At 34.1% G+C, this 24,280-nt stretch overlaps 1 protein-coding gene across 34 annotated transcripts; it reads left to right on the top strand.

The window, feature by feature from the left end:
- The first annotated feature begins 548 nt into the window (after positions 1–548).
- Positions 549–24,280, top strand: LOC111278840 (protein MOR1-like). 34 transcript variants are annotated; one of them, XM_089764434.1, is made up of 54 exons: positions 549–930; positions 1,023–1,128; positions 1,241–1,364; positions 3,062–3,141; positions 3,229–3,406; positions 3,507–3,571; positions 5,080–5,159; positions 5,257–5,342; positions 5,481–5,594; positions 6,219–6,338; positions 7,866–7,968; positions 8,240–8,376; positions 8,692–8,757; positions 8,849–8,966; positions 9,096–9,118; positions 10,018–10,089; positions 10,592–10,699; positions 10,793–10,898; positions 12,210–12,322; positions 12,421–12,508; positions 12,703–12,803; positions 12,976–13,083; positions 13,182–13,287; positions 13,379–13,458; positions 13,825–13,971; positions 14,086–14,161; positions 14,259–14,383; positions 14,472–14,582; positions 14,662–14,811; positions 14,911–14,985; positions 15,118–15,199; positions 15,296–15,411; positions 15,489–15,590; positions 15,709–15,783; positions 15,879–15,974; positions 16,061–16,162; positions 16,272–16,373; positions 17,330–17,512; positions 17,585–17,696; positions 17,886–17,962; positions 18,029–18,108; positions 18,567–18,629; positions 18,754–18,880; positions 19,750–19,872; positions 20,036–20,113; positions 20,986–21,144; positions 21,230–21,388; positions 22,182–22,279; positions 22,413–22,569; positions 22,672–22,785; positions 22,927–23,022; positions 23,098–23,169; positions 23,248–23,530; positions 23,611–24,280. In XM_089764434.1, the coding sequence occupies exons 1-54, from the start codon at positions 771–773 to the stop codon at positions 23,868–23,870; spliced, it is 6,042 nt and encodes a 2,013-aa protein (XP_089620560.1). In that variant the 5' UTR covers positions 549–770; the 3' UTR covers positions 23,871–24,280. The 34 variants fall into 34 exon arrangements, with proteins under 34 accessions (XP_089620560.1, XP_089620559.1, XP_089620546.1 ...); XM_089764433.1 differs by having other exon boundaries at positions 22,413–22,572; XM_089764420.1 differs by having other exon boundaries at positions 17,820–17,962; positions 22,413–22,572.

Genomic DNA, 24,280 nt, shown 5'->3' with positions numbered 1-24,280 from the left:
CATTTTAAAAAAATCACTTTCAATAATACTAACTAAAAATTAATTGAATGGATTATATATCTTTTATAAGTTCCTTTTTTTCATTTTTTTTTATATCCATATATCATTTTTACGTGGTTTATTCTTTCTATTTTTTTAATTTAAAAGTTTTTACAAAAATAAATAATAGATAGGGATGATAAAACAAAAAATTTTGACATGGGCACGGTATCCTATCTTAGATTTTAATTTTACAGGAAAAAGTTTTTAAAGTAAATCAACTGTGACGGGAAGAGTAATTTTACAGGATCTGGTGGACCCTTTTGTGAACCCCGCATCATGGGCCCCACAATTTACACTGCTCAACCAACGCCGATAATAATATGTTGAGAAAGAAAGGGTCACGCGTTAAAGGACACGTATCATGTACGATCCGGTAGTTACTAGGAAGCTGTCAATGGAAAGTTGGAAAGCTCAGCGTAATGATAAGGGCACCCAGTGGCGCGTGGGGAATGAAGTTGTTTTAAACGTATAATTCAAATAACCTCTCTAGCTTCTCTGTTTTGGATGAGTGATAAAGCTACACAGCAATTCAGGCTCCTGAAACGCCATTCTATCAATTTGGTCTCTCGCCGGCAGTCGGCAGAGACAAAAAAGCAAAAAAAGGAAAAAGTATATAAAAGAAAGAGCAAAATTAAGAAGAAAAAGAAGAAGCTTTCTTATTCTGGAGCTCTGCATTTGGATAGATCGGTTGATTGATAGAAGAAAATAAAAGTAAAAGTAGAAATAAGATGTCTGAAGAAGAGAAACTGTTGAAGGAGGCAAAGAAATTGCCATGGGAAGATCGGTTGTTGCATAAGAATTGGAAGGTAAGGAACGAGGCTAACATCGACTTAGCTTCTCTCTGCGGTTCCATCACGGATCCGAAGGACTCGAGGCTCCGCGAAATAGGTTAGTTTTTCTTTTTTTTTTTTTTAATTTTAACTTCTTGGATCTGATTTGCTCAATTGATTGATGGATCTTCGTCATTTTCAAATGCACAGCTCCGTTTTTCAGAAAAACGGTGGCGGATTCGAATGCGCCGGTGCAGGAGAAGGCGTTGGATGCTTTGATTGCGTTCTTAAAAGCAGCCGACGCTGATGCCGGAAGGTGATGCCGTTTTCTTTTTAGAACTATTTTTAATTTGGTTTTTTTTTTTGAAATCTTCATTTTGTAGGAGGGTTTCTTCCGATATTTGATATTTAGATTGTTCTGGTGTTAGGTATGCGAAGGAAGTATGTGATACCATCGTGGCAAAATGTCTCACCGGGAGGCCTAAGACGGTTGAGAAGGCTCAGGCGGCGTTTATGCTCTGGGTAGAATTGGAGGCTGTTGATGTTTTCCTAGTATGGTTGATAATGTCTTAAAAAATCTTCTTCTTTTAAATCTATTGTGTGATTCCAATTCAAAATTGATTTATGGTGATAGAGTGGGTAGTGGGGCAAAAGAGGAAAAGGGTTGAGAAAAGAAGAGCAGCACCTGATCTGTTAGACTCGTTCTAGTGCGTTGAGATTGGACATTTATTTGTGGTATAAATTAAAACGCGTTTGGGTTTCTTGCCTTACATACAGTGACCTGGATAAATTAAAACAAATTGTAAAAGCATGGGGAAAATCCACCCATTAAAATGTTATTGGATTTAGGTTGGATTCTCATGCTGCCTTCTCCAAAACATGCTAGAATTTAGAGTTGTATAACCGAAAATGAAATTAAAACTCTAGGTAAAATGTGTTTTGCACTTGTACCTCTTTTTACTTATATTGACTTGCAGCAGATATTTTCCATTTAGGAGAGGGTCTAAACATGTAAAATTTTAGTAACTCAAAAGATTGAAACGTATATTTTTTGAGATGCATTGCTGGGTGAAATGGCTCATAAAGTACTAGGGCTCCAGTGGCTAGGATGAGGAGTTGGCCTGATAGAGATTACTATTATATATTCTAAGTTAATGTTATTTAAAGTATTCAAACTTTTCTAAATATTGTACAGATCAGATTACTACTTTTGGTAAAAACAAAATTACTGTTTGCACTCATTTCTGTGTGCCCATTTGCTACTATGCTCTATGCTAAATGCCTTACTCACAATAGCCCCCCCCTCCCTCACTGCCCCATCCCCCTCCTCCCTCCCCCCTCCTCCTTCCCCTTGGAAAGAGGAATATTTGTTGATTAGGGAATAGAAAGAAACAAAGCAGATGAAAGAGTTAATAGTATATGAAAAGAGATGACACAAAGAATGGATCTAAATTGTTTGGAATAATAACTCAAATCAATAGAGTTGAAATAATTAAACATGCAGTAACAAGCAGTAACAAAAACGCGCTAGTACATGTTAATAGACATGCATTGGATTATCTAATGCACTTGAAGCTTAACCTTTTTGAGCTACATTTCCACTTTTTTCTTCTCCACGTTTTCCCCTCTTAAGTAGATATGCAATTTCTTCTCTTTATATTGGGGCTAAAGGGTTATTTTGTAAAGTTCCAAACCAAGTTGCTAGGCATTAGGATTCTTCTGTTTGACAAATCTGAACTTGCTTAGTGTCCATGGTTCTATGGAGGTTGAGAGGAACTAGGAAGGGTAATCTGCCAGACACTCTGATGCATATGATCTTTGTCTTTGTGCATATTTGCATGTTCAATACTCCAATGGTTGATTAGAGTTTCGAGTATGAATTTTTTCTTTTGATTTTTTTTATTTATGCTAAGGGCTGTTTATCTACATTTTGCTTTATCTCTATTTCTTTCATTTTTCTTTGGGTCCTATTGGGGCATTTAGTACTGTTTGATTTCTTTTGTCATAAGAGTGGGACTTAAGCTGCACGGAATGCTTACCTTTCTCCTGTATGGGGGGCTAAATATTATTACATATCCTTGTCTTGCAGGAGAAAGCATTTCACGTCTCTGTATTTTGGGGCTCTTTAAACTACATTGTTGCTCTTCTTTCCAAGTCTTTATGCATCTCATTTTTACTATAATTGGTTTTTGCTTTGATCTAGTAGAGATGTTCTTGTCACCCCTTTACATATTTTGCGTTAATCATAGGATTCAATGGAGAAGGCCATAAAGAATAAAGTGGCCAAAGCAGTGGTGCCTGCAATTGATGTCATGTTTCAAGCGCTAAGGTGTGTATACGAGATCCCCTTGACAAAAACTATGCATTAATTCTATTACTTGCTCCCTGCAGCTGCTTATTGTCTGTTTGCAATTAGTGAATTTGGAGCCAAAATTGTCCCTCCTAAAAGAATTCTGAAGATGCTCCCTGAACTTTTTGACCACCAAGATCAAAATGTCCGTGCATCCTCCAAAGGACTGACTCTTGAGCTTTGTCGTTGGATTGGAAAGGATCCTGTCAAGTCAATATTGTTTGAGAAGATGCGTGACACAATGGTAAAATAGTATTAAGTTTAGTCTGTTCTATACATGCATTATTTCCTGTTAGATTGAAATAAAATGTTATCTATTTTTTTTTTCTTTCTGCTGTTTAAAGAAAAAAGAGCTTGAGGCTGAGCTTGTGAATGTAATGGGGACTGCCAAGCCATCACGGAAGATAAGGTAAATTTGTTGTTGTTTATAATTTCTTTAATTTTACCCTGTGCTATGTATGCATGTGTTTAAAAGAATTTACTAAACAATATTAGAAAAAAAAAGTGAAAAGATATTGAATTTACTATATAAGATTATCAAAAACTCTATCAAAGATACTGAATTTACTAGATATTGTTATCAAAATACAATTAAAGATACTAATATTAGAAGGCAAGGTTATCAAGATAAAAATTAAAAGTTACTAAATAAGATTATCAAAAGTACATTGGATACTAAATTTACTAAATAAGGTTATCAAAAATACATGAAAAGGTTTTGAATTTACCGTACAATGTTATCAAAAACTCAATCAAAGATATTGAATTTTCTAGATACGGTTCTCAAAAATACAATTAAAGATACTGAATGTATAAGACAAAGTTATCAAGATATACAAAAAATAAAAGATACTAAATTTACTAAACAAGGTTATCAAAAATACATAAAAGAGTATTGAATTTACTGCACAAGATTATTAAAAACTCTATCAAATGTACTGAATTTAGCGATTTTATTGGAGAAGGTTATCAAAAATACTATTAAAGGTGTTGATTTTACAATAGAATGTTATCAAAAAATAATATGTATTGCTTTTACTAGAGAAGGTTATACAAAATCGGAATAATATCACGAATGGCTTTGAACTATAATAAAATGTTCAATGTGATTTTCGAATTTTAAAAATCTTTAAAGTGATACTTGAACTATATATCCTTTAACTAATGTGGTACTTAGAGGGCTGTTTGTCTGCCACGTGTTATCAACCATGTTTGAGAAGTGTTGTGCTTTCATTCCTTTGAGCATTGATTTGAGCTCAGGTGAGACCATTTTGTGAGTACAAATGAGGGTAATGCAGAAGAATGATGTGGTAGTACTGCTTGCAGGATAAGCAAATAAAAGTACTTTGAATTGGCCATGTATATTTCTTTTAAAATCTTGAAGTTGACAAATCAATCTTAACTCTGGTGACCATATACACAAAAAATGCAGGTTAAAACAAGAAACAGAAAACTAGCACTTAAGTGTCAACTAGTACTGACCATTTTGAGCTCTGAATAATACTTGAATTATTGAGGTTGTGCCAAAATAGAGCTCACATGTTAGAATAACTTTGGTACAGGTGCAAAATTTTAGAGATTAATGCACAAGATTGGTAAAAATGTTTTTTTTGAGATATTCAAATAATTGATTGAATTATTTGTTTTATTTTTATATTATTTTTCTTTTCAATCATAAATATACATGTAAATGTATTAGAAAATTCAATGGGGAGAGACAATTAGGATATAGAGCGGTGAAGTTTCAAGTGTTCTTCACTTGTCTAATACAGCTGATGAATTCATATCTTTACAACGGTTGTATCGGCATGTTTTTCTCTGCTACTCTTTATCTATACAGTTTACAAGTTTATGGTTCAGTTTACAATGTTTAGGTCCGATTTGTCATATTTTAAGCTTTTCATTATCCTTTTTTAGATCTGAGCAAGACAAGGAGCCAGAACTTGAAGCTGTTTCTCATTCTGGCCCTGGCCCTGTTGAAGAATCTGTAGCTGATAGTATGTAATTTATTATGAACTTTGGATTGCACAATTTTCTGACATTTTCTTAATAAAGCTAATCTCATGCTTTTGACATGTATGTATGTATTGTCAGCTCCTCAGGAAATAGATGAATATGAGCTTGTTGATCCTGTTGATATATTAATTCCTCTGGAGAAGTCTTGCTTTTGGAATGGAGTGGTTAGTACTGTCCCTGTATTTGATATTATTTTGACAAACTGCTTATTTATTTCTTTTCTTTTGATACTTGTGGCTTTCAAATTGGAATTTTAAGCTGCTGACTATCTGTTCTCTTTGTAAAAACTGTCTGACTTGTAGAAAGCTACCAAGTGGTCAGAAAGAAAGGAGGCTGTTGCTGAACTTACCAAGCTTGCATCAACAAAGAAGATAGCACCTGGTGATTTTACAGAAGTTTGTCGGACATTGAAGAAGGTTTTTAATCTGCTTCCATCTCTTAAAAAGCTTGCAGTCACACCTTGTAATGGGACAAGACAAGTTTGTTTCAATCAAGACAGGATGAACACTTTCTTGGTGTTCTTGCTGCATGAATATTACCTTTTTCTCTACTTTCCAATCAAACCTTGTTGTTGTGTTCCACTTTTAGTATGCAAGAGGTTCATTTGTCTTTTTTTTCATCACATTCAATGAGGGTGTTATCGTGCATCTTTAAGTTGTATGAGGATAAAATTCTGTCTGCATGAGCGCTACCATTTTTACTACTTTCTATCTAAATCCTTGTTTTTTTTCTTTGTTAGAATGTAAGAGAATCTTTAATCTTTTCTACCTGATTCAAAAGTGGAAACCAGGATTCAATTTCTTTTTTATTATTTACTTGATGACTAGTGTAACTGCTATATGTGGTTGTTGAAGCATTTTCTAGGATAAAGTTATGTTGACAGTAATGCATGCATATCATGTGTGTGTGTATTTCTGGGTATGAGCTTACCTAGGTTCTAATATGTTATCTTGGCATGTCAAACTCTCCTTTAATTTTTAACCCTTTTGTTCTGTTTTTTTGTTGGTACTTGATTTGCCTAAGTTGTTTTCGGTTTGCAGCTTGTTACAGATGTAAACATGGCTGTTGCAGTTGAAGCCATCCAAGCTATTGGGAATCTTGCTCGGGGTTTGCGGACTCATTTTTCTGGTAGTTCGCGCTTTTTGTTGCCAATTTTACTTGTAAGTGCAATATAACTTAAATATTCATGAAAACATTTAATTGCATACCATATTCCTTCTTTTCTATTTTTGAAACTACGCCTTCTATTGTTACTTTTAAATCAGCTTTACTTGCATTTTATCACTCTCTTGCTTCATTTTTGTTTATCATCAAGTCATTTGGTTGTGAAATTTTAATTCTTTAAGTAAAACTGACGGTACCATGTTTGTCTGGTTTGACAATACAAACAAAGATGGACAATAGCTATCTTTTTTCCTGGAATAATAGAAGCACAAAGTTAATGCTCATCTAATACCAACTTCTATGTGCCCTGGTGCATCATGTACCTGAGAGTAAAACTGTTCATATGCCTTGGATGCTGCTTTTGGCTTGTGGTTATTGTTTGTTTATTAATGTTTCACATCTTTGGACTCATGATGTAAGCTGCTTGCTTTTTGTTGCAGTAACCTACATTCACAAGTCCTCCATCCATTGTTCTTCATATTATCTGATATGCTATTTGATAAGCTGGAAAAATTAAGTGCTGAAATTTTAATTTTGAAAATATTGAGTGTTGAATTTATACTATAAAAATAATTTGGTATATTGCTGAAATTTTACTAGTGAACAGAATATTTATTGATTTTTTTGGGTAAAATAGATAAATATATGATTTTATAGGGATTTTACATTAATAAAAATTGAAGGGAAAGACTAGATAGTTAAAAATGAATGAATTCAAGGTTGATGCAATTGAATGATAAAACTTTCCTTAAATAGGATCGACCTAGTACATTAATGAGATTTTAACTAATTAAAGTTTTCAGCACTTTTTTAATGAAATATTCTGAACAATGACCCCCAAAATGAATAACCAATTGCATTACAAAAATACAATAATTGAAAATTTTCAATGGTTTATCACATCGCTCCTTGGTCTTTTGTCATTGCTGTCACAATGGCATGGTAGGAGCCTTATGGTGAGCTTACCTAGCTAGAAAAGGCTTAGTTTGTTATTACTAATCGCTTGTATTATTTTTGCTATAACAAGAAAATTGATGCAACTAGGGAGTAATGTGGCCTCAATATAATAGATGACCTGTTTTGTTTTTAATATTTTCTCTTTTCGTTTTCATTTTCTTCCTTTTTACTTGTATTAAACTGTCAGTGCTGTTATTTTAAGTTTTTTGAGTGTCAAAATCACATGCAAAAAAATGTCAAAAGGATTCTCTTGTTTTCTGGATCACCCTTTTCTTGATCTAACCTGGCAAACAAAGTTCTAATGGTTTTTGTTTTGATGTTTTGTTTTCGCCCTTGGGGGTGGGGGAGTGCAGCTCTGTGCATTATTTGAGATACTTGCTGCCTCTCCTCTGGAACCAAGTTGCTGTTTTATGTAAAAGTTGATGCTGTTAATGGTTTTTAAGCTCTCAAATTGACAGCATGTATTGTTCTGTATGTAGATTTCTTTATCAACTTTTTATCATTAATGGGTGAAATAGGGACTTAACATAAAGTTACTGCTTGTATGAACCATTTCTCTTGAACAGGAAAAATTAAAAGAGAAAAAACCTGCTTTGACTGAGTCACTCACACAAACTCTTCAAGCAATGCACAAAGCAGGGTGCTTAAATCTGGTGGACATTGTGGAAGGCAAGTTCCTTATTCTAATCACTAATTTTCGAAGTTGTCTTTATCGGGACGAACAATTTATACTCTCTTTTCTTCCAATGAAATCTCTTTCTGATTCTTTTATTTTTTTAAGTTTGTTTCCATGTAACAGTTTCTGACTACTATTTACACCTACAATTTGCTTTCAAAATATAAGCTGGAGGTGTAGGAAACAAATTGCTTACCAACACTGACCCTGGGTAGGTGGTGGCTGTCAAGACTATTATTGTTTAATATATGTTGTTTATTGCAGATATTAAAACTGGAGCTAAAAACAAAGTTCCACTTGTGCGTTCATTAACTTTGAACTGGGTGGCATTCTGTATCGAAACAAGTAACAAGGCTGTTGTTCTGAAGGTGCATAAGGATTATGTCCCAATCTGCATGGAGGTCAGTGTGGTGTTCCTTTGAATAATGCTTATTCTAGGTTAGAACACTTTAAGTCTGACTATTTTCATCTATCTGTGCTTCACATTAGTCTGACTCACCTGGGAGATAAAGAAAACTAGAAGAAGGAATTAAGGAGACGGGGGAAATTCTGAGAACCTTTTGAGTTGAATTATGATATGTGGTTGTGTACATGTTCAGAGTTCTTATAAATGAAAGTTACATAGTCAGTATTAAAGTACAAGTTAATGCTCTTGTAGTTTCTTCACTCTTTATATATTGCTCTAACCATCAGAATACTGTGAATTTGGATTGCAGTGTCTTAATGATGGGACCCCAGACGTGAGAGATGCAGCCTTTTCAGCATTGACAGCTATAGCTAAGGTAATATTTTTACTTATTATGTTATCTTCTCTTCAATTCCATGAGATATTTTACCCCTATATAAATTTTACTTGTGCTTATTCTCTCTTAGTCTGTCGGTATGAGGCCATTAGAGAGGTCACTTGAGAAACTTGATGATGTTAGAAAAAAGAAGCTCTCTGAAATGATTGCCGGATCTGGTGCTGCTGTGTCTGATGGTACTAGCTCAGGTGTGTAAGATTTTCTCTGCATACTGACCATTGCATTTAGTGTTGGAACTCTTAGAACCCTTTTTAACTAGTTATGTGTCTTTGTTTCTTACCTTTTTCATAATATTCCAGCTTCTTTTCGAAATTCAGGTGGTGGTGTGTCTTCTAAAGAGGTGAGTGCACTCTTGAACCTAATGTTTAGCATTTTATTTGTTTTCTTTATGCTTTTTACATATGATACTGTCCAGTGTTATATATATTTTTTGTCTGCACTGAATGATATATTCTTCCTGACATTATTTGGATCTATAACCTTAGCAAGCCATAATTTTGCTAGGTTTCTTTGAAAAGAATTTAGGATAGAACCTATTTGTGGCATGGTATCTAACATGGCTGGTAAGCCTTGAAGCATATGCAGAAGATCTTATATATTTTCACAAAGCAAAATGAAAGTGTTGAGTTTGATGCTTGTCGGAACGGAGTCTTCTGATTTTTGGTGATCACACATGGATGATTCAAAGTATAAATGCATGATATTTACGTGTTTAACTTTGCAAAAGCTTCTCTGGGCATATTGATGATGTTTTTTCTATACAGTTTTCTGTATTACAAAATAAAAGAACTACTTGGTGATGCCATTTACTGACATACAGTGACCTAAGTTCTTTTTCACTGTCTTTCTTCACTCTGTATGTGGAAGATTATTTACTAATACAAATAATGCATGAAAAGTCAATTATAATGAGAAGGAGAAGCACCTTAATGCCAGTATAAATAAGTTGATTTAAGATGAAAATACTACAAAAGGTTGAAGATACGGTTTATGATGTATATTTTTGATTTTTCATTTTTACTCCAGAAACAATGATGTTTATCATTTCTGGTAAGATTATTAATTATGAATTATGATGATTTACGTTGACAGTTGAATTTCACACAATTTTTATTCAACTTCTCTATAAATATTTGTTATTCTTTTTTTGGTCATTTTGTCTGCCATGTTAAAGAATTTAGAAAATTCCATCACTGGATCACAAACTTATGATGTTTTTAGCTATTGGAGTCTATGCAGTTTTCTGAAGGTTCATTTGTTAGGAAATCAGCAGCAAGCATGCTTAGTGGGAAGAGGCCTGTTTCTGCAGCAGTAAGATTTTATTATTTACGGATAATACTCAAATAAGTCTTTGAACTTTAATAAAAAATAGAAATAAGCCTTAAATTTTTGTTGCATAAAATTAAAGTTATAAACTTATTATTTCATTGTAATTATACACGTTAAGTATTGAAAATAGATGAATAAAGTCCAATTGACAGAATTACTAAAACAATCTTTCTTCAGATATTTGTCATCTAAATACATTCAAGTAAGCATTTTCTATAAATTACATCATCCAACTACGAAAAAATTTAATGAAATATCTAATATTCCATAACATCAAGGTTCTAATTGTAATAAAATAAAAGATCATAGCCTTAATCCCATCCAATAAAAGATGAAGGACTTATCCAATAAAAGATGAAGGACTTACTTTTATTTTTGTGTAAAATTCGAGGGATTATTTGGGTGTTATTCTTATTCTTTATTATTTGGTTTATTAAACTTTGTTCTAGTGTCATACTGATTGAAACTTTGAACTGTTTATAAGCCTGCCAACAAGAAAGGGTCCTCAGTGAAGACAGGCACCAACAAAAAGGTAGATGCAGCTGGACGGGTGGAAACAGGGAAATTGACTGAACCACCTGAGGACACTGAGGTAAACTTATCTGTTAAAGTTTTTTGATTGTCATTACTGTAATAGCTTGAAAGATCGTAATATCTTTACTTTTGATTTGTCTGACAATTACAGCCAGCGGAAATGACTCTTGAAGAGATTGAAAGCAGATTAGGTTCCCTCATACAGGCAGATATCATTTCTCAACTGAAGAGTGCTTTATGGAAAGAGCGTCTTGAAGGTTGGTTATTTTTTTGTAACTTCCTCTTTACTGCCTTCATGTCTGTACTTATGTGATTTAACTGAGTATTGATAAATAGGGACTGTACCGGAGGTTATAGATGGTTGTTAAGTTGCAAGTTCATGTATTCATGCAGATCATAGATGTATATATAGATATTTATTTTTACTATATCATATATATATATATATATATATATATATATATACACATACATGTAAAGTCAATTACTATTTGTAATTAGGAGAAGTGCTTATAGACTAATTGAAAGCATACTTCTACATTCTTATTATTAGAAGAGGTACTTAATTAAATTAATACAGGCAGCTAATGTCTTTTAGTTTCCTTTTCACCTTTGATTTCTGTCTCTTCCTATTCTTTATAATGCTTTTATTTTTTGGGTGATTATTGGATATAGAAGATGCTTAATTCTTTTTTTTTAAATAATATTGTTTGTATGCTATTCCTTTTTTTAAATAATATTGTTTGTATGCTAAGTCAATAAATAATTTTCAATATATTATCCTTTGCTTATTTCAAAATTATTTGAAATAATTAAACATGTTACTGGTTCCATGTTATTTGTACTTCCAGTTACATGTTATACATATGCATCCATTACTTTTAAATTCACTGCTGAAAGTGAGAAGGTTATGGCCTTTTCCCACATGTAACATTTCTGTACATGGTGTTAGCTCTTTGACTAAAATGTTGTTCCTTAAGATTTCTAAGGAATCCCTAGAATTCTATGACGAGGATGGAGAATATTGCAGTGCAAGGTACAATATGGTTAATCCAGTTGATTTGGGTTGGACATGCTAATCTGATCAATGGGTTGGACATGCTAATATGATCAATGTTCATGTATTACCGAATTTCTTAATTTTCTTTTCATTCAGCAGAAGCTTCTGCTAAATTATTTCAAAATTGCTTCTAGGATTAACTCATTTTTCTAGAGATTTTATTTGAGTTTCTGATTTTCTTGGGCCTTTGTGTTGCTTATGAGGTTTAACATAAACACATTAAGCGCTTGATCCATAAGTTCCAAATACTCATCTTAAGTTTTGTCTTTTATATTATGGTTTAATTTCTCGAAATATTGGTCAGAGCCGTTTCTAATATAAATTTTTGAGCAAAAGCCTTAAAATATGATATTTTTGGCTTCCCATGGTATATTTAAAACTAGCTAGTTTATAGGTTAAGTGCTTTATATATTCTTTGTTAGTAGTTTTGGATTTTTTTTTGCTTGGTAGCATTATTTAATGTTAGCTGAGTTTTCTAATTGGGGTACCCAAACCTCTCTGATTGCAGCCATATCATCACTAAAACAACAGGTTGAAGGTCTCCTGGACCTTGATCAGTCTGTGGAGATTTTTATTCGTTTGCTTTGTGCTATTCCTGGTTGGAATGAGAAAAATATTCAGGTATATGCAGATGTAGACGGAAGCTTCTTTTCTTTAACCTCTCTCCTCTTTTCTCTTAGTCTTAAGAAATAACAAAACTTCCAAGTTGAACAATGCAGGTCCAGCAACAAGTTATTGAAGTTGTCACTTATCTGGCCTCTAGTGCAACAAAATTTCCAAAGAAATGTGTTGTGCTTTGCCTTCTTGGTGAGTATTAGGTTGAGATATGTCCCCATTCCCATTTTCAAACATCTTGCTTTTAGAATTTGTTGTGGTTGTCCTTTTGCTATCAGTTTACTTGTATGCTTGTTTTTATGCCTAAATTTATGTCTCTTGTGACAAAATTAATTCTCATTCAGTCCAACATTAGGTTACCTGTTTTATTTTTACCTAATTGACAGGTATAAGTGAAAGAGTGGCAGATATCAAGACTCGTGCTCATGCTATGAAATGCCTCACCACTTTATCTGAGGCAGTTGGTCCGGGATTTATTTTTGAAAGGGTAAGTGAAGATCAAATACCATATTCTGATCATTAATACCTATATTGATAGCAGTTCATTCAATTGAGCATTTATTGAAGCAGAGATCAAGAATAGTCTGTTTTGTTACATTTGTTTTCTACTTTTGTTTCACTTTCTCTTGAATAATGCATCAAAGAATTATTTATTTCAGCTTTATAAAATAATGAAAGAGCACAAGAATCCCAAGGTTCTTAGTGAGGGTTTATCGTGGATGGTCTCAGCTGTTGAGGACTTTGGTGTATCACATCTGAAATTGAAGGTAGTTCACTTGTCTGAACTATTTTTTGTCACAGCACATAATCTTTTATATAACTGTGATTATGGTTTGCTTATACATTGATATTAACTGCATTGCAGGATCTAATTGATTTCTGTAAAGATACTGGACTGCAGTCCAGTGCTGCAGCCACCCGAAATGCTACAATTAAGGTTTTGGGTGCTTTACATAAGTTTATCGGTCCAGGTGATGACTGATGTTTGGCATTGTCCTATTTAAAGTTGTCCATACAACTTTGCTTCATGATTAAATGTTCTATGAATTTCTTTTTTCACAGATATCAAGGGGTTTCTTACGGATGTCAAACCTGCATTACTTAGTGCACTTGATGCTGAATATGAAAAAAATCCATTTGAGGTATGTATACTGCTATCATGTTAATTCGGTGATTAGTTGAGTTGAAGGATCAACTAAATTCTAACATATTTGTCTTGAATCATTTAATACCATAATACCCTTAAATAAATGAAGTGAAATAAAGTTAGGGACGGTAAAGCAATATCCTCTCTCTTTTTCCTTCAATTTTCCAGTACAATTTGCTTATATCCTGTTTTCTCTCTGGTAGTTTTTTATTAATAATTTATAATTTAAAATGTATGTTTGCACACACGTCTGGTGTGTCTCTCAAATTATAGTACATACCAAGTTTAATGGTAGGCGGCTGACATTCTAGACAGTTGTTGTGAATAGGGTACTGATTGTATTTTATGTATTAATCTTCAGGGTATTTCTGCCGCACCAAAGAAAACTGTCAGGGCGTCAGAATCAACATCTTTATCTGTTGGTGGACTCGATAGTCTCCCACGTGAAGATATTAGTGGAAAGATCACTCCTACCTTGTTAAGGAGCTTGGAAAGTCCTGATTGGAAGGTATTGCTGTCAATATTTTGCACTTCACTACTATCGTGTTTATTGTACATGTTGATGCAAGAATGATTCCTTCAATAAGAATTTATGGTGTTTTACCATGTTTATCCATTCTAGGTTCGTTTAGAGTCTATTGAAGCTGTCAATAAAATTTTGGAAGAGGCTAACAAGCGCATTCAACCAACCGGAATTGGTATTCTGTGGCTTTAAGAACTTTTCTGGACTGATTGGGACCATCTATACAGTTCATTCTGTAAGAATTGTGATCATGTGGATTATTTGATTGCCAGGAGAACTATTTGGTGCTCTAAGGGGGCGGCTCTATGATAGCAACAAAAATTTGGTTATGGCCACTTTGATTACCATTGGTGGCGTTGCATCTGCGATGGGCCCAGCTGTCGAGAAGCCAAGCAAGGTTTGTGGACACAATTTATCATTTAAAATATCTTTTTGTTCTTCATTGTTTAGAAGAATGAATTCATGCATGAATTTATTAATTGCAGGGAATTCTATTGGATATTTTGAAATGCCTTGGTGACAATAAGAAGCATATGAGAGAGAGCACTTTGTCTACTTTAGATGCTTGGAATGCAGCTGTTCATTTTGATAAAATGGTAACTGTTTATCCAATTTCATTCTGGTAGTTTTCACTATCTTTATTGTTAGGTATCTAAAATAATTCTTTTGTTTTAGGTTCCTTACATCACTTCAGCACTAATAGATGCTAAGCTTGGGGCGGAAGGACGTAAAGATCTTTTTGATTGGTCATCTAGGCAACTTTCTGGACTTAGTGAATTTTCTGATGCTGTGCATCTGCTCAAACCTGCTGCCATTGCCATGATGGTAATTTTTTGTTTAGTAGATAAATGTTCTGTGTTTTCTCTTCCTATACATTTTTGTGAGTCATTTTAAACATATCTGCATGTCTGGAATCTTTCCTAGGATAAATCATCTGATGTTCGCAAAGCGGCAGAGGGATGCATTGGTGAAATTTTAAGAGTTAGTGGACAGGAAATAGTATGTCTACCAGAATTATGTTGCTTTTTGAATTTATTTTTATCCTTGTATTTGCCTCTATGACTTTGTCATTCAATTGTGTTTAGATTAATGCCTGAACTTCTTAGCTTTTTGCATATATCATGTTATCAGATTGACAAGAATCTTAAAGATATACGAGGGCCAGCTTTAGCTCTTATCCTTGAGCGGGTAAAACCTTATGGGTCTTTCCAAGGTATGTTTTTGTTTGCTTTGGCTTACTTCCAACGCCCTTTCCCCTCACCCCCAAATCCCATTCTTTTCATATGCTAATCTGTTTTATATCTCTCAGAATCAATTGAATCATCCAAAGGAGTTTCTATTGGACTAGCATCAAAAACCAACGCAAAGAATGCAAAATCTAATGCCAATGGTGTCACAAAGCATGGAAATAGAACTGTAACTTCGGTAGGTTTTGATTGCTTTGGTTAGTTAATCTTTCATCGGAAGACTATTAATTATCTTGTTTTCATGTGGCTTTGAAGAGAGCCATACCAACAAAGGGGTTGAGACTAGAAACCATGTTGTCTGTTCAAGATATAGCTGCTCAGTCCCAGTCTTTGTTGAACGTTAAGGATTCAAATAAGGTATGGTTGTGTCATTTATTAATTTGACATTTATGGAGCATATGAACATAACTATGCGAACTTATTTGGTGCATGAGCATCTATATTCTTATAATCTTTCATCTGTCCTTTGTCACAGGAGGAAAGGGAGAGAATGGTGGTTCGAAAGGTTAAGTTTGAAGAGCCACGAATTGAACAGATCCAAGATCTTGAGGTTTGTTTTTGTAGACCTTTGCTTATAAGAATTTGCTTTTTACTATTAATTAGTATTGATTTCTAAGAAATGTGTGGTATGCACCTTTTTTGCAGAATGATATGATGAAGTATTTTAGAGAGGATCTACATAGGCGCTTATTGAGCACAGATTTCAAGAAGCAAGTTGATGGTCTTGAGATGTTACAGAAGGTTTTCCAATGACATTCTTGTTAAAAGTTATTTAGTGGGGTTATGTGAATGCTTGTCTTATCTCAATCTTCTCAAAATAACTGCAGGCACTCCCTTCCATTCGAAGGGAAATAATTGAAGTTCTGGACATACTTTTGAGGTGGTTTGTTTTACAGTTCTGTAAATCTAACACGACATGCCTGTTGAAGGTAAAATTTATTCTCTCATTATTAATGCTTCAATTTCATGATTTCTCCCGTAGAGTGGATAATAATGGGTATTTTGTGATATAATGAACATTTGGTTTGCATTTAATAGGTGCTGGAGTTTCTTCCAGAACTTTTTGACTCATTGAAGGGTGAGGCATATGCTTTGACGGAGTCAGAAGCTGCCATATTTCTTCCATGCTTGATGGAGAAGGTCTTGTTCATTATCTTCAAGTACATGAATTTTTCTGTATGTGCAGATATGTGCATTTCAATGAATGTTGCTTGGTGGTTATTTAGATTATTTTAAGCATGTTGTATGCTACCTTGCACCATGCCTATTTAGTGTAGTATTTTGCTGTCCATGAGTCAAGTGTTTTTGTGAGCTTTTTGGCTATGAAGCTAGGGCACTTTTGAACCCGTTGCGTACCCATCTCATATCTGTGTCTGACACATTGACGCTTAAGACATACCAAATACATGTCAAACTTGGCCGGATACAACAAAGAAGGAAAAGACAATTCTCGTATGGATAATGACACCATATGTTCTTTTGTTGCTGTGTCTATCATCCGTTTTTCTTCACAAGGGTAAATATTTTAAAAATCAGCCCAATGTCTACGATATAATTTTAATATTTTTTATTGCTGTGTCCTGCCGTATTCGTGTCCTTATTTTTTTTTGAAATTGTCGTGTCAATGTCTGTATTGTGTTGTACGCATATTATGTGTCCGAGTCCATGCTTCCTAGCTTTTCAGACTAGAATCATGGAATACTTTACTGGGTTATGTCATGTCGATGGCAGCCAAGTTCAAGTATTTTAATACTTGGTTGAGCAGCTTAACAACCTAATTAAGCTTTTGACTTACTAATATTGCAATAGTAAATTTTCTATCTAATATGCAAATATATAATAAAGCTTGAATTCTGGCTTGTTCATGCTTTATCTAGATAATCATGGAGCCTACTCGAGTTCAGGTTGAGTAGCTCAATTCCTGCTCTACTTTGAGCTCAAGTTTGAAAAAAGAAACTTGGTTTTAATCAAGCTGAGTTTTGATTTTGGTCAATCCAAGCTCAAGTATTTTAGTGTTTTGGGTTGGTTAAATCAGTTTCCTACATGGGTCTAATGTTTGCATGTACAAATATTCTGATTTCTAAATTTGGTTGCAGGTGGGACATAACATTGAAAAAGTTCGAGAAAAAATGCGGGACCTGACAAAACAAATAGTTCAAATGTATTCGGTCACAAAAAGTTACCCTTACATTTTGGAGGGTCTTCGTTCTAAAAACAACCGAACTCGGATAGAGTGTGTCGATCTTGTTGGTTTCTTGATTGATCATCATGGAGCTGAGGTGAGAGGATTGGACTCTCTCGCTCATACATTCTTTCTTCTAGAATAATAAATCCTATTCCCTTCTAAACAGATAAGTGGACAATTGAAATCATTGCAAATTGTTGCAAGCTTGACAGCAGAACGAGATGGTGAAATTAGGAAAGCCGCCCTAAATACACTAGCTACTGGCTATAAGATTATTGGTATGCCATGATATTATGCAACTCCGCATATTAAAATAATGTTGTGTGCTGCACAAACACATGTTATTTTAAGAGTTTTCTTTCAAAGTTATTTCTTTGTGCTGGTCATTCAACTCATTTCAGTTCTGGATTCCTCCTATTCTTCTTGCTTCTGCGTTGTGATTGTTGAGATGCTTTTCATCTGTCAAGGTGAGGATATATGGAGATACGTAGGGAAGCTGACAGATGCTCAAAAGGGCATGCTAGATGATAGATTTAAGAGGAAGGTCAGTGTATGTCTTTTCTTTTATATGTGTCTGTTTCTCCCTTTTCAACGCAATGTGTTGTGTCAGATCCGTGAGATGGAAAAAACGCGGGAAGGGCGGCCTGGTGAAGCAAAAGCTGCTCCAAGGCGTTCTGTAAGGGAAAATGGGTATCTTTCTGCCATCCTTTCGGTGTGAGGATTTACCTCACAGCTTCTTGATATTTTTTTTATTTGTATGTTATTGGGATTAAAATTACAAGAAAAAAATTATGCTTTTTCTGATGTCTAGTTTTATGTGTAATGTCTAATAGTTTATTTGGTAAGCTTCTCCTGTAAAGTTAGCTGTATGCCCAATTAATCTGTATGTTATTGAAAATGGTCATGTCAATTTAATTCAGACTACAACTTAATGACAGTAACTGTCAGATTAGTAAAAGTTATGACACCTATTTCATTTTACATGGCAAGTTTTTAGTGTATTACAACATTATATGTTGTGCCTATAGTTGACATAGTAGATATTAGATAGGCTTTCCTAATGGTTTCTTCATACCTGATTGTTTTGAACATGTGGTAGTTTACGTCAATTGTTCAACTTTTAATTCTTATATCTTTATGTTTGCCAGGCCTGATGTAGCAGAGCAGAGTGGTGAAGTTTCACAATCTGTTTCTGGGTCAATATTTTCAAGGTTTTATTGAATTTTTATGATGTTTCTGTGTCATCGTTTTCATCATGGAATGTGATTTCACTATGATGGATTTATTTATGTTGATCTCCTTACTAACAACGTTTTGAATTCTTCAAAACCTCAGGAAAAGCTATGGGCAACCTGACCTTAACATGGAGAGGCATTTAATTCCTCATGTACTTGTTGGTGTCAGTGGCCCCACAAACTGGAATGAAGCTCTGGATATTATTTCTTTTGGTTCCCTTGAGCAGGTTTCTAACTTTGTCTGATGTTAATTGTTTCTCTTTCTTAATCTGATTTCTACCAATTTATAAGAAGGGTCAGAGTCATCTAGCCAGAAAAGCATCTTGATTTCAAACTTCTGTGCACTAGGTTTAGTCTTTTAGAATGGAATGCAAAATGTTGCATTGATTTGTTGAGTTTGTAAAATAATACCTTTCCATCTTAAATTTACAACGCTCAAGACGTTACATCAAATTGTAGGGAAATCTTACTTTGAAATGGTTGGATATATACTTAAGGAATGTGTTTAATGGTAGTGAAGCCACAAATTATGAGGGTTCCGCTGCTATATCATAAAGCCTGGATATTCTTTTCTGTTTATTAGTATTAAAATTGGATTTTCGTATTTCTGATTCTAATTAGTAGTTGGATGCCTTTGGTACAACCTTAGTCTTTGAATCAGAGGAAGTCTTTTGGTAGGTTTGTAGGCTTTTCTTGCATGAGTTAGGAAAGCTGGTTGTGCTTTTAATATATTTTTGGTTTTGTCAATGACTCAAATGTAATCAGGTTGCTTATGATTGACCTTATTCTAAATTGCTGCCTTTAGCTTTGGCCAAAAAAAAAAAAAATTGCTGCCTTTAACCATGAACCATCTTTCATGTGCTAGTTGTACCTCTGCTGGATCTATATTGCAAAATCAACATTTAATTTTCCAATCATGTTGTTTTGATTCATGCCTGACATGGTTTTTTTGTTTTTTTGTTTTTCTTTTTTATTTTCAGTTTCTTTTTAGTTATTACTCATTTTAAGTCATGATTTCTTTCTAATTCATATTGCTTGTGTTCCACATGTTCAAAGAGAACTATGTTCTGAGCATCAGATACATTTTGTATTGCAGTCTGTTGAAGGAATGAAAGTTGTCTGCCATGAGTTAACACAGGCCACCAAAGACCCAGAAGGCAGTTGGATAGATGAACAAGTGAAGGATGCAGATAGACTAGTTTCATGCTTGGCAAATAAGGCAATCAAACTTCATAGTTTCATTATGATATGATTATTAATTTCCCCAAGCATTGAGTTGCTTATGCATAGCTATAAATAGTTTACTTTTGTTAGTACTCTTGTTAAAGAACACACTTTTCCTCCGTTTTATAACCTTTCGTTTCTCTGTCTTCACTTAATAGGTAGCCACAACTTTTGACTTCAGTTTGACTGGAGCATCGTCAAGATCTTGCAAATATGTTCTAAACACGCTTATGCAGGTAAATTTACGATTTAAAATACTGGTAACTTTTTCTAATAGAATCTGCTTTTGTGGTGGGGGGATCGTATATTTCTTTCTTTTTTGCTGGGAGGAAGGGTGGGGGGAACAGAACTATTAAAGAAAAGGCTACACATTTGGTACCCGAATTACAGTGAAATTGTCAATTTGGTACTTGAAGGAAAAAAATCATAATTAGGTGCTCGAAATAATGTCCATCAGTTTGCATATTGCACTACCTCATTGGTCAAACGCGTGGTGTGCAAAGATAGCCAATAAGCACATGACACATGTAAAAAAAAAGCCTCCTTATTTTTCTTTTTTTAAATTAATTTTCTATTTATTTTTGGAAATAAAAATAAAATCTGAAAATTTTAAAAATTAAAAAAAAAGAAAAAAGAATCGGGAGAGATATAGCGAAATTGGGGAGAGGGAAAGGAAGGAAAGAGAGAGAAGGGAGGTAGTGACTAGAATCGATCTGGCCTCTTGCTCTTCTTTTATTTTTTTGAATTTTTAATTAAAAAATTAGACAATTTAAATTATTAAAAAAATTATCTGCATTTTTGCACACATGGCACATTCTATTTGGGTATTTTTGGACGACTCAACAGTTTGACTAACAGAGTTAGTGAGGGATGCCATCTGCTTAATGGAACAAAAGTTAAGAGTACTTAATTTTGATTTTTCTCTTTTTAAGTATCAAATTGATAATTTCACTATAGTTCAAGTATCAAAATGTAATTAACTCCATTTTTTTATATTCTTATGGTCTAAGCAGTTAATTTAAAATTTTTTTTGTTTCTTAGGCGGCGGAACTTGGTATTAGTGGATGTTTTGTTACAAAATACTAATTCTTTTGAATTCTTTTGGCAGATATTTCAAAATAAGAGACTTGCACATGCTATCAAGGAAAACACACTTGACAATCTTATTACAGAACTTCTACTATGGCTTTTGGATGAAAGGGTTCCCCATATGGATGATGGCAGCCAACTTCTAAAAGCTTTGAATGTCTTGATGCTTAAAATCCTGGTTGAACTGCTTTAAAATGCTTATGTCTTTGCTTCAAATTTATGTATCTTATTCCTAAGATTTTAACTGATGATCATACATGCAGGATAATGCTGATCGAACCTCATCCTTTGTTGTCCTTATTAATCTCTTGCGTCCTTTAGATCCTTCAAAATGGCCTTCACCTGCAACAAATGAAACTTTTGCTGCTAGAAATCAGAAGTTCTCTGATCTGGTTGTCAAATGCCTTATTAAACTCACAAAGGTAATTTTTCGTTCTTGGTGCTTCCAGGAACATTCATAGGCTGAAACAGTGCTATTTATGAATAAAGTGCCAATCCTTCAAGCTGCCAGTAAATCATTATCCACTAAAGCAACCTAATAAATTAAAGCAACTTAATTTTCCCTTTAATTAATTTTTTCTTGACAAATTAATTTAAGAAAAGGGTTAATATCACGAACGACATTTGAATTATAGTGAAATGTTCAATGTGGTATATGAAGTTTAATTATCTCTAATATGGTCATGTACCAAAAATTAAACTGTCCAGGTTTCTTTTCTTTTCTTTTTTTTTTAAGGTCAATTTGATCTAGAAAATTTTGAACGAGAGTTCTTTCCATGAACACTATTAGCATTAACCTACTTAGTAATCCATCTTACAATATCAGTTGTGCCTTGTGTGACTTCTATGCTTGTGAGCAGACCATTTCTATTGGCTATGATGTAACTAGGGTCATCTATCTATTCATTTTCTGATGATAAACCTAGAAGGATTGCTAGAACTTCTTTGTTAGTAATTGCTGATAATATATAATAATTTTGGCTTGAAGATAAATGGAAAATTTATATATTCTCATCAATAGTGAGCGACTGAATGAAATCATTAGAGATCATTCACTCAAACTGATAAGAAAATTCCTTCTAATTGTGGCATATGTTGGAGAAAATTCTTTCATTTTCTTCTATAGGCATTTGTGTATTCATCTGTACATGTGTGGCTTTGGTTGTTTTCTATTTTAGTTTCATGATATCATCTGTTACATTCTTTGGAATGCAGGTTCTTCAAAGCACCATCTATGATGTTGATCTTGACCGCATCCTGCTAGGTATTCATGTCTACCTGCAAGAATTGGGGATGGAAGAAATCCGGAGAAGGCATGTCTTAAACCCAATATTTTTTCCTTTTCTTTTTTCTCTTTGTGTTGAATGTTAATTTTTATCTTGATCTAGAATTGATAAACTGATATCTGTTTCTGTTATTTTTCTGCCTTTATTGTTCTTATTAAAGAGCTGGAGCTGATGATAAACCATTGCGAATGGTAAAAACTGTTCTACATGAACTTGTCAAGCTTCGAGGGGCTGCAATAAAGGGTCATCTATCTTTGGTGCCCATAGACATGAAGCCTCAACCAATTATTCTTGCCTATATTGATCTCAATCTTGAGGTAGTAGTAAATTTAATAAAGTATTCTACAAACTTTCTTAAGTTTGTATATGGCAGCATCTTGTCTTTTAACTACTACTATCCCTTATATTTAATTTAACAGACTTTGGCTGCGGCAAGAATGTTGACATCAACTGGCCCTGGTCAAACTCATTGGGGTGATTCCGGAGCCAACAATCCTGCAACTGTCACGAATTCTGCTGATGCCCAGTTGAAAGTATTCTTATTATTTTTATTACTTGATGCTTGTCCATTACTAAAGTTGTGATTGTCCTTGATCAATATTTGTTTTTATGCAATTTATTGGTCCCTCTTAAAATCAATTTCTTCCTTTGCATTAAACTATGTCTTCTTACAGCAAGAACTTGCGGCAATATTCAAGAAAATTGGTGACAAGCAAACATGCACTATTGGTCTCTACGAACTTTATCGCATCACTCAGCTATATCCCAAGGTAATTAGTATAGTTTCTATTATCTATCCAAAGGTAGCCAAGATAATTGTGGAGACATTTTTATATTTGTTTTAGGTTGATATATTTGCTCAGCTCCAAAATGCTAGTGAGGCGTTTCGCACTTATATTAGAGATGGCTTAGCTCAGGTTTGTATTATTACTCTTGCTGAGTAAAATTTACTGGCTAGATGTTATGCTTGCTAATGAGTTTTACTAAAATTGCAGATGGAGAAGAATGCTGCAGCAGGAAGGACTCCTTCTAGTTTGCCGATTTCAACCCCTCCCCCTGCTTCTCTTACTGTTTCATCACCTGAATTTGCCCCTCTTTCCCCAGTACATACAAACTCTTTAAATGATTCTAAATCATTAGGTGGAAAATCTGAACCAAAAAATTTGAATTTGCCACCATATACTGAAGATAACAGGGCTGGTACTGCCATAAATACGAGAGTTCTTGCCCCTGAAAATGCATCGGCAGACCAAAGAAATGAAAGATTTATAAGTGGGGGTAATTTTCTGTGACCTTTTATTATTTTTCGTTCATATACTTTGAAGGATTTACTGTGGGAGCTATTGTTGGAACTGCAGTAACCGGTGGCAAATTGGACACGATCAGAGAAAGGATGAAGACTATGCAGCTAGCGGCGGCTGCTGGGAACATTGATTATGGAGCACGGTCTTTGATGTCTGTAAATGAAAGCTTAAATCTTGGACTTTCTACTCAGACTCGTGCATTTGATCATCCTGGTATTGAGAATCCTCCACAAGAAGGCATACTTCCAATGGATGAGAAGGCGTTGTCTGGGCTTCAAGCGCGGATGGAGAGATTAAAAAGTGGAGCACTTTAACCGCTTTAAAAGCGAAATAAAAACAATCTTTTTATGAATTTTTCTTCAACTTGCCATCAAAAGCCATTCTTGTAAAAGGAAGGGAATTATATAGTGCAACACAAACACAGTGCAATTGCCAACAGAAATGATTATGTACTGTTTCACATGCGGCGTCTGTGTATGGTATTCTCATCCCTGCCCTTTTTTCTGAGGAAATGCTTCTAGATTTAAGTTAGCGTAGCCGTACCAAAATTTTTTTCGTCTAATTTTGGAAAATGCGATTTTGGGTTTTGTGAATTATGTTTGACATTAGCATTCAGTAACAGGCATTTGATAAGAGTAAAATTTTGTTGCGAAAGTTTGATGGATGTAATGTAACGTTGGCTTAAGAATGATGATATTTAATTGACATTTGATTTACCCATAAA

Source organism: Durio zibethinus, chromosome 8 (assembly GCF_047325235.1).
Source record: "Durio zibethinus cultivar Kanyao isolate XHJ-2024 chromosome 8, ASM4732523v1, whole genome shotgun sequence".
Lineage (NCBI taxonomy): Eukaryota > Viridiplantae > Streptophyta > Magnoliopsida > Malvales > Malvaceae > Durio > Durio zibethinus.
This window is presented reverse-complemented; position numbering and strand designations above follow the sequence as displayed.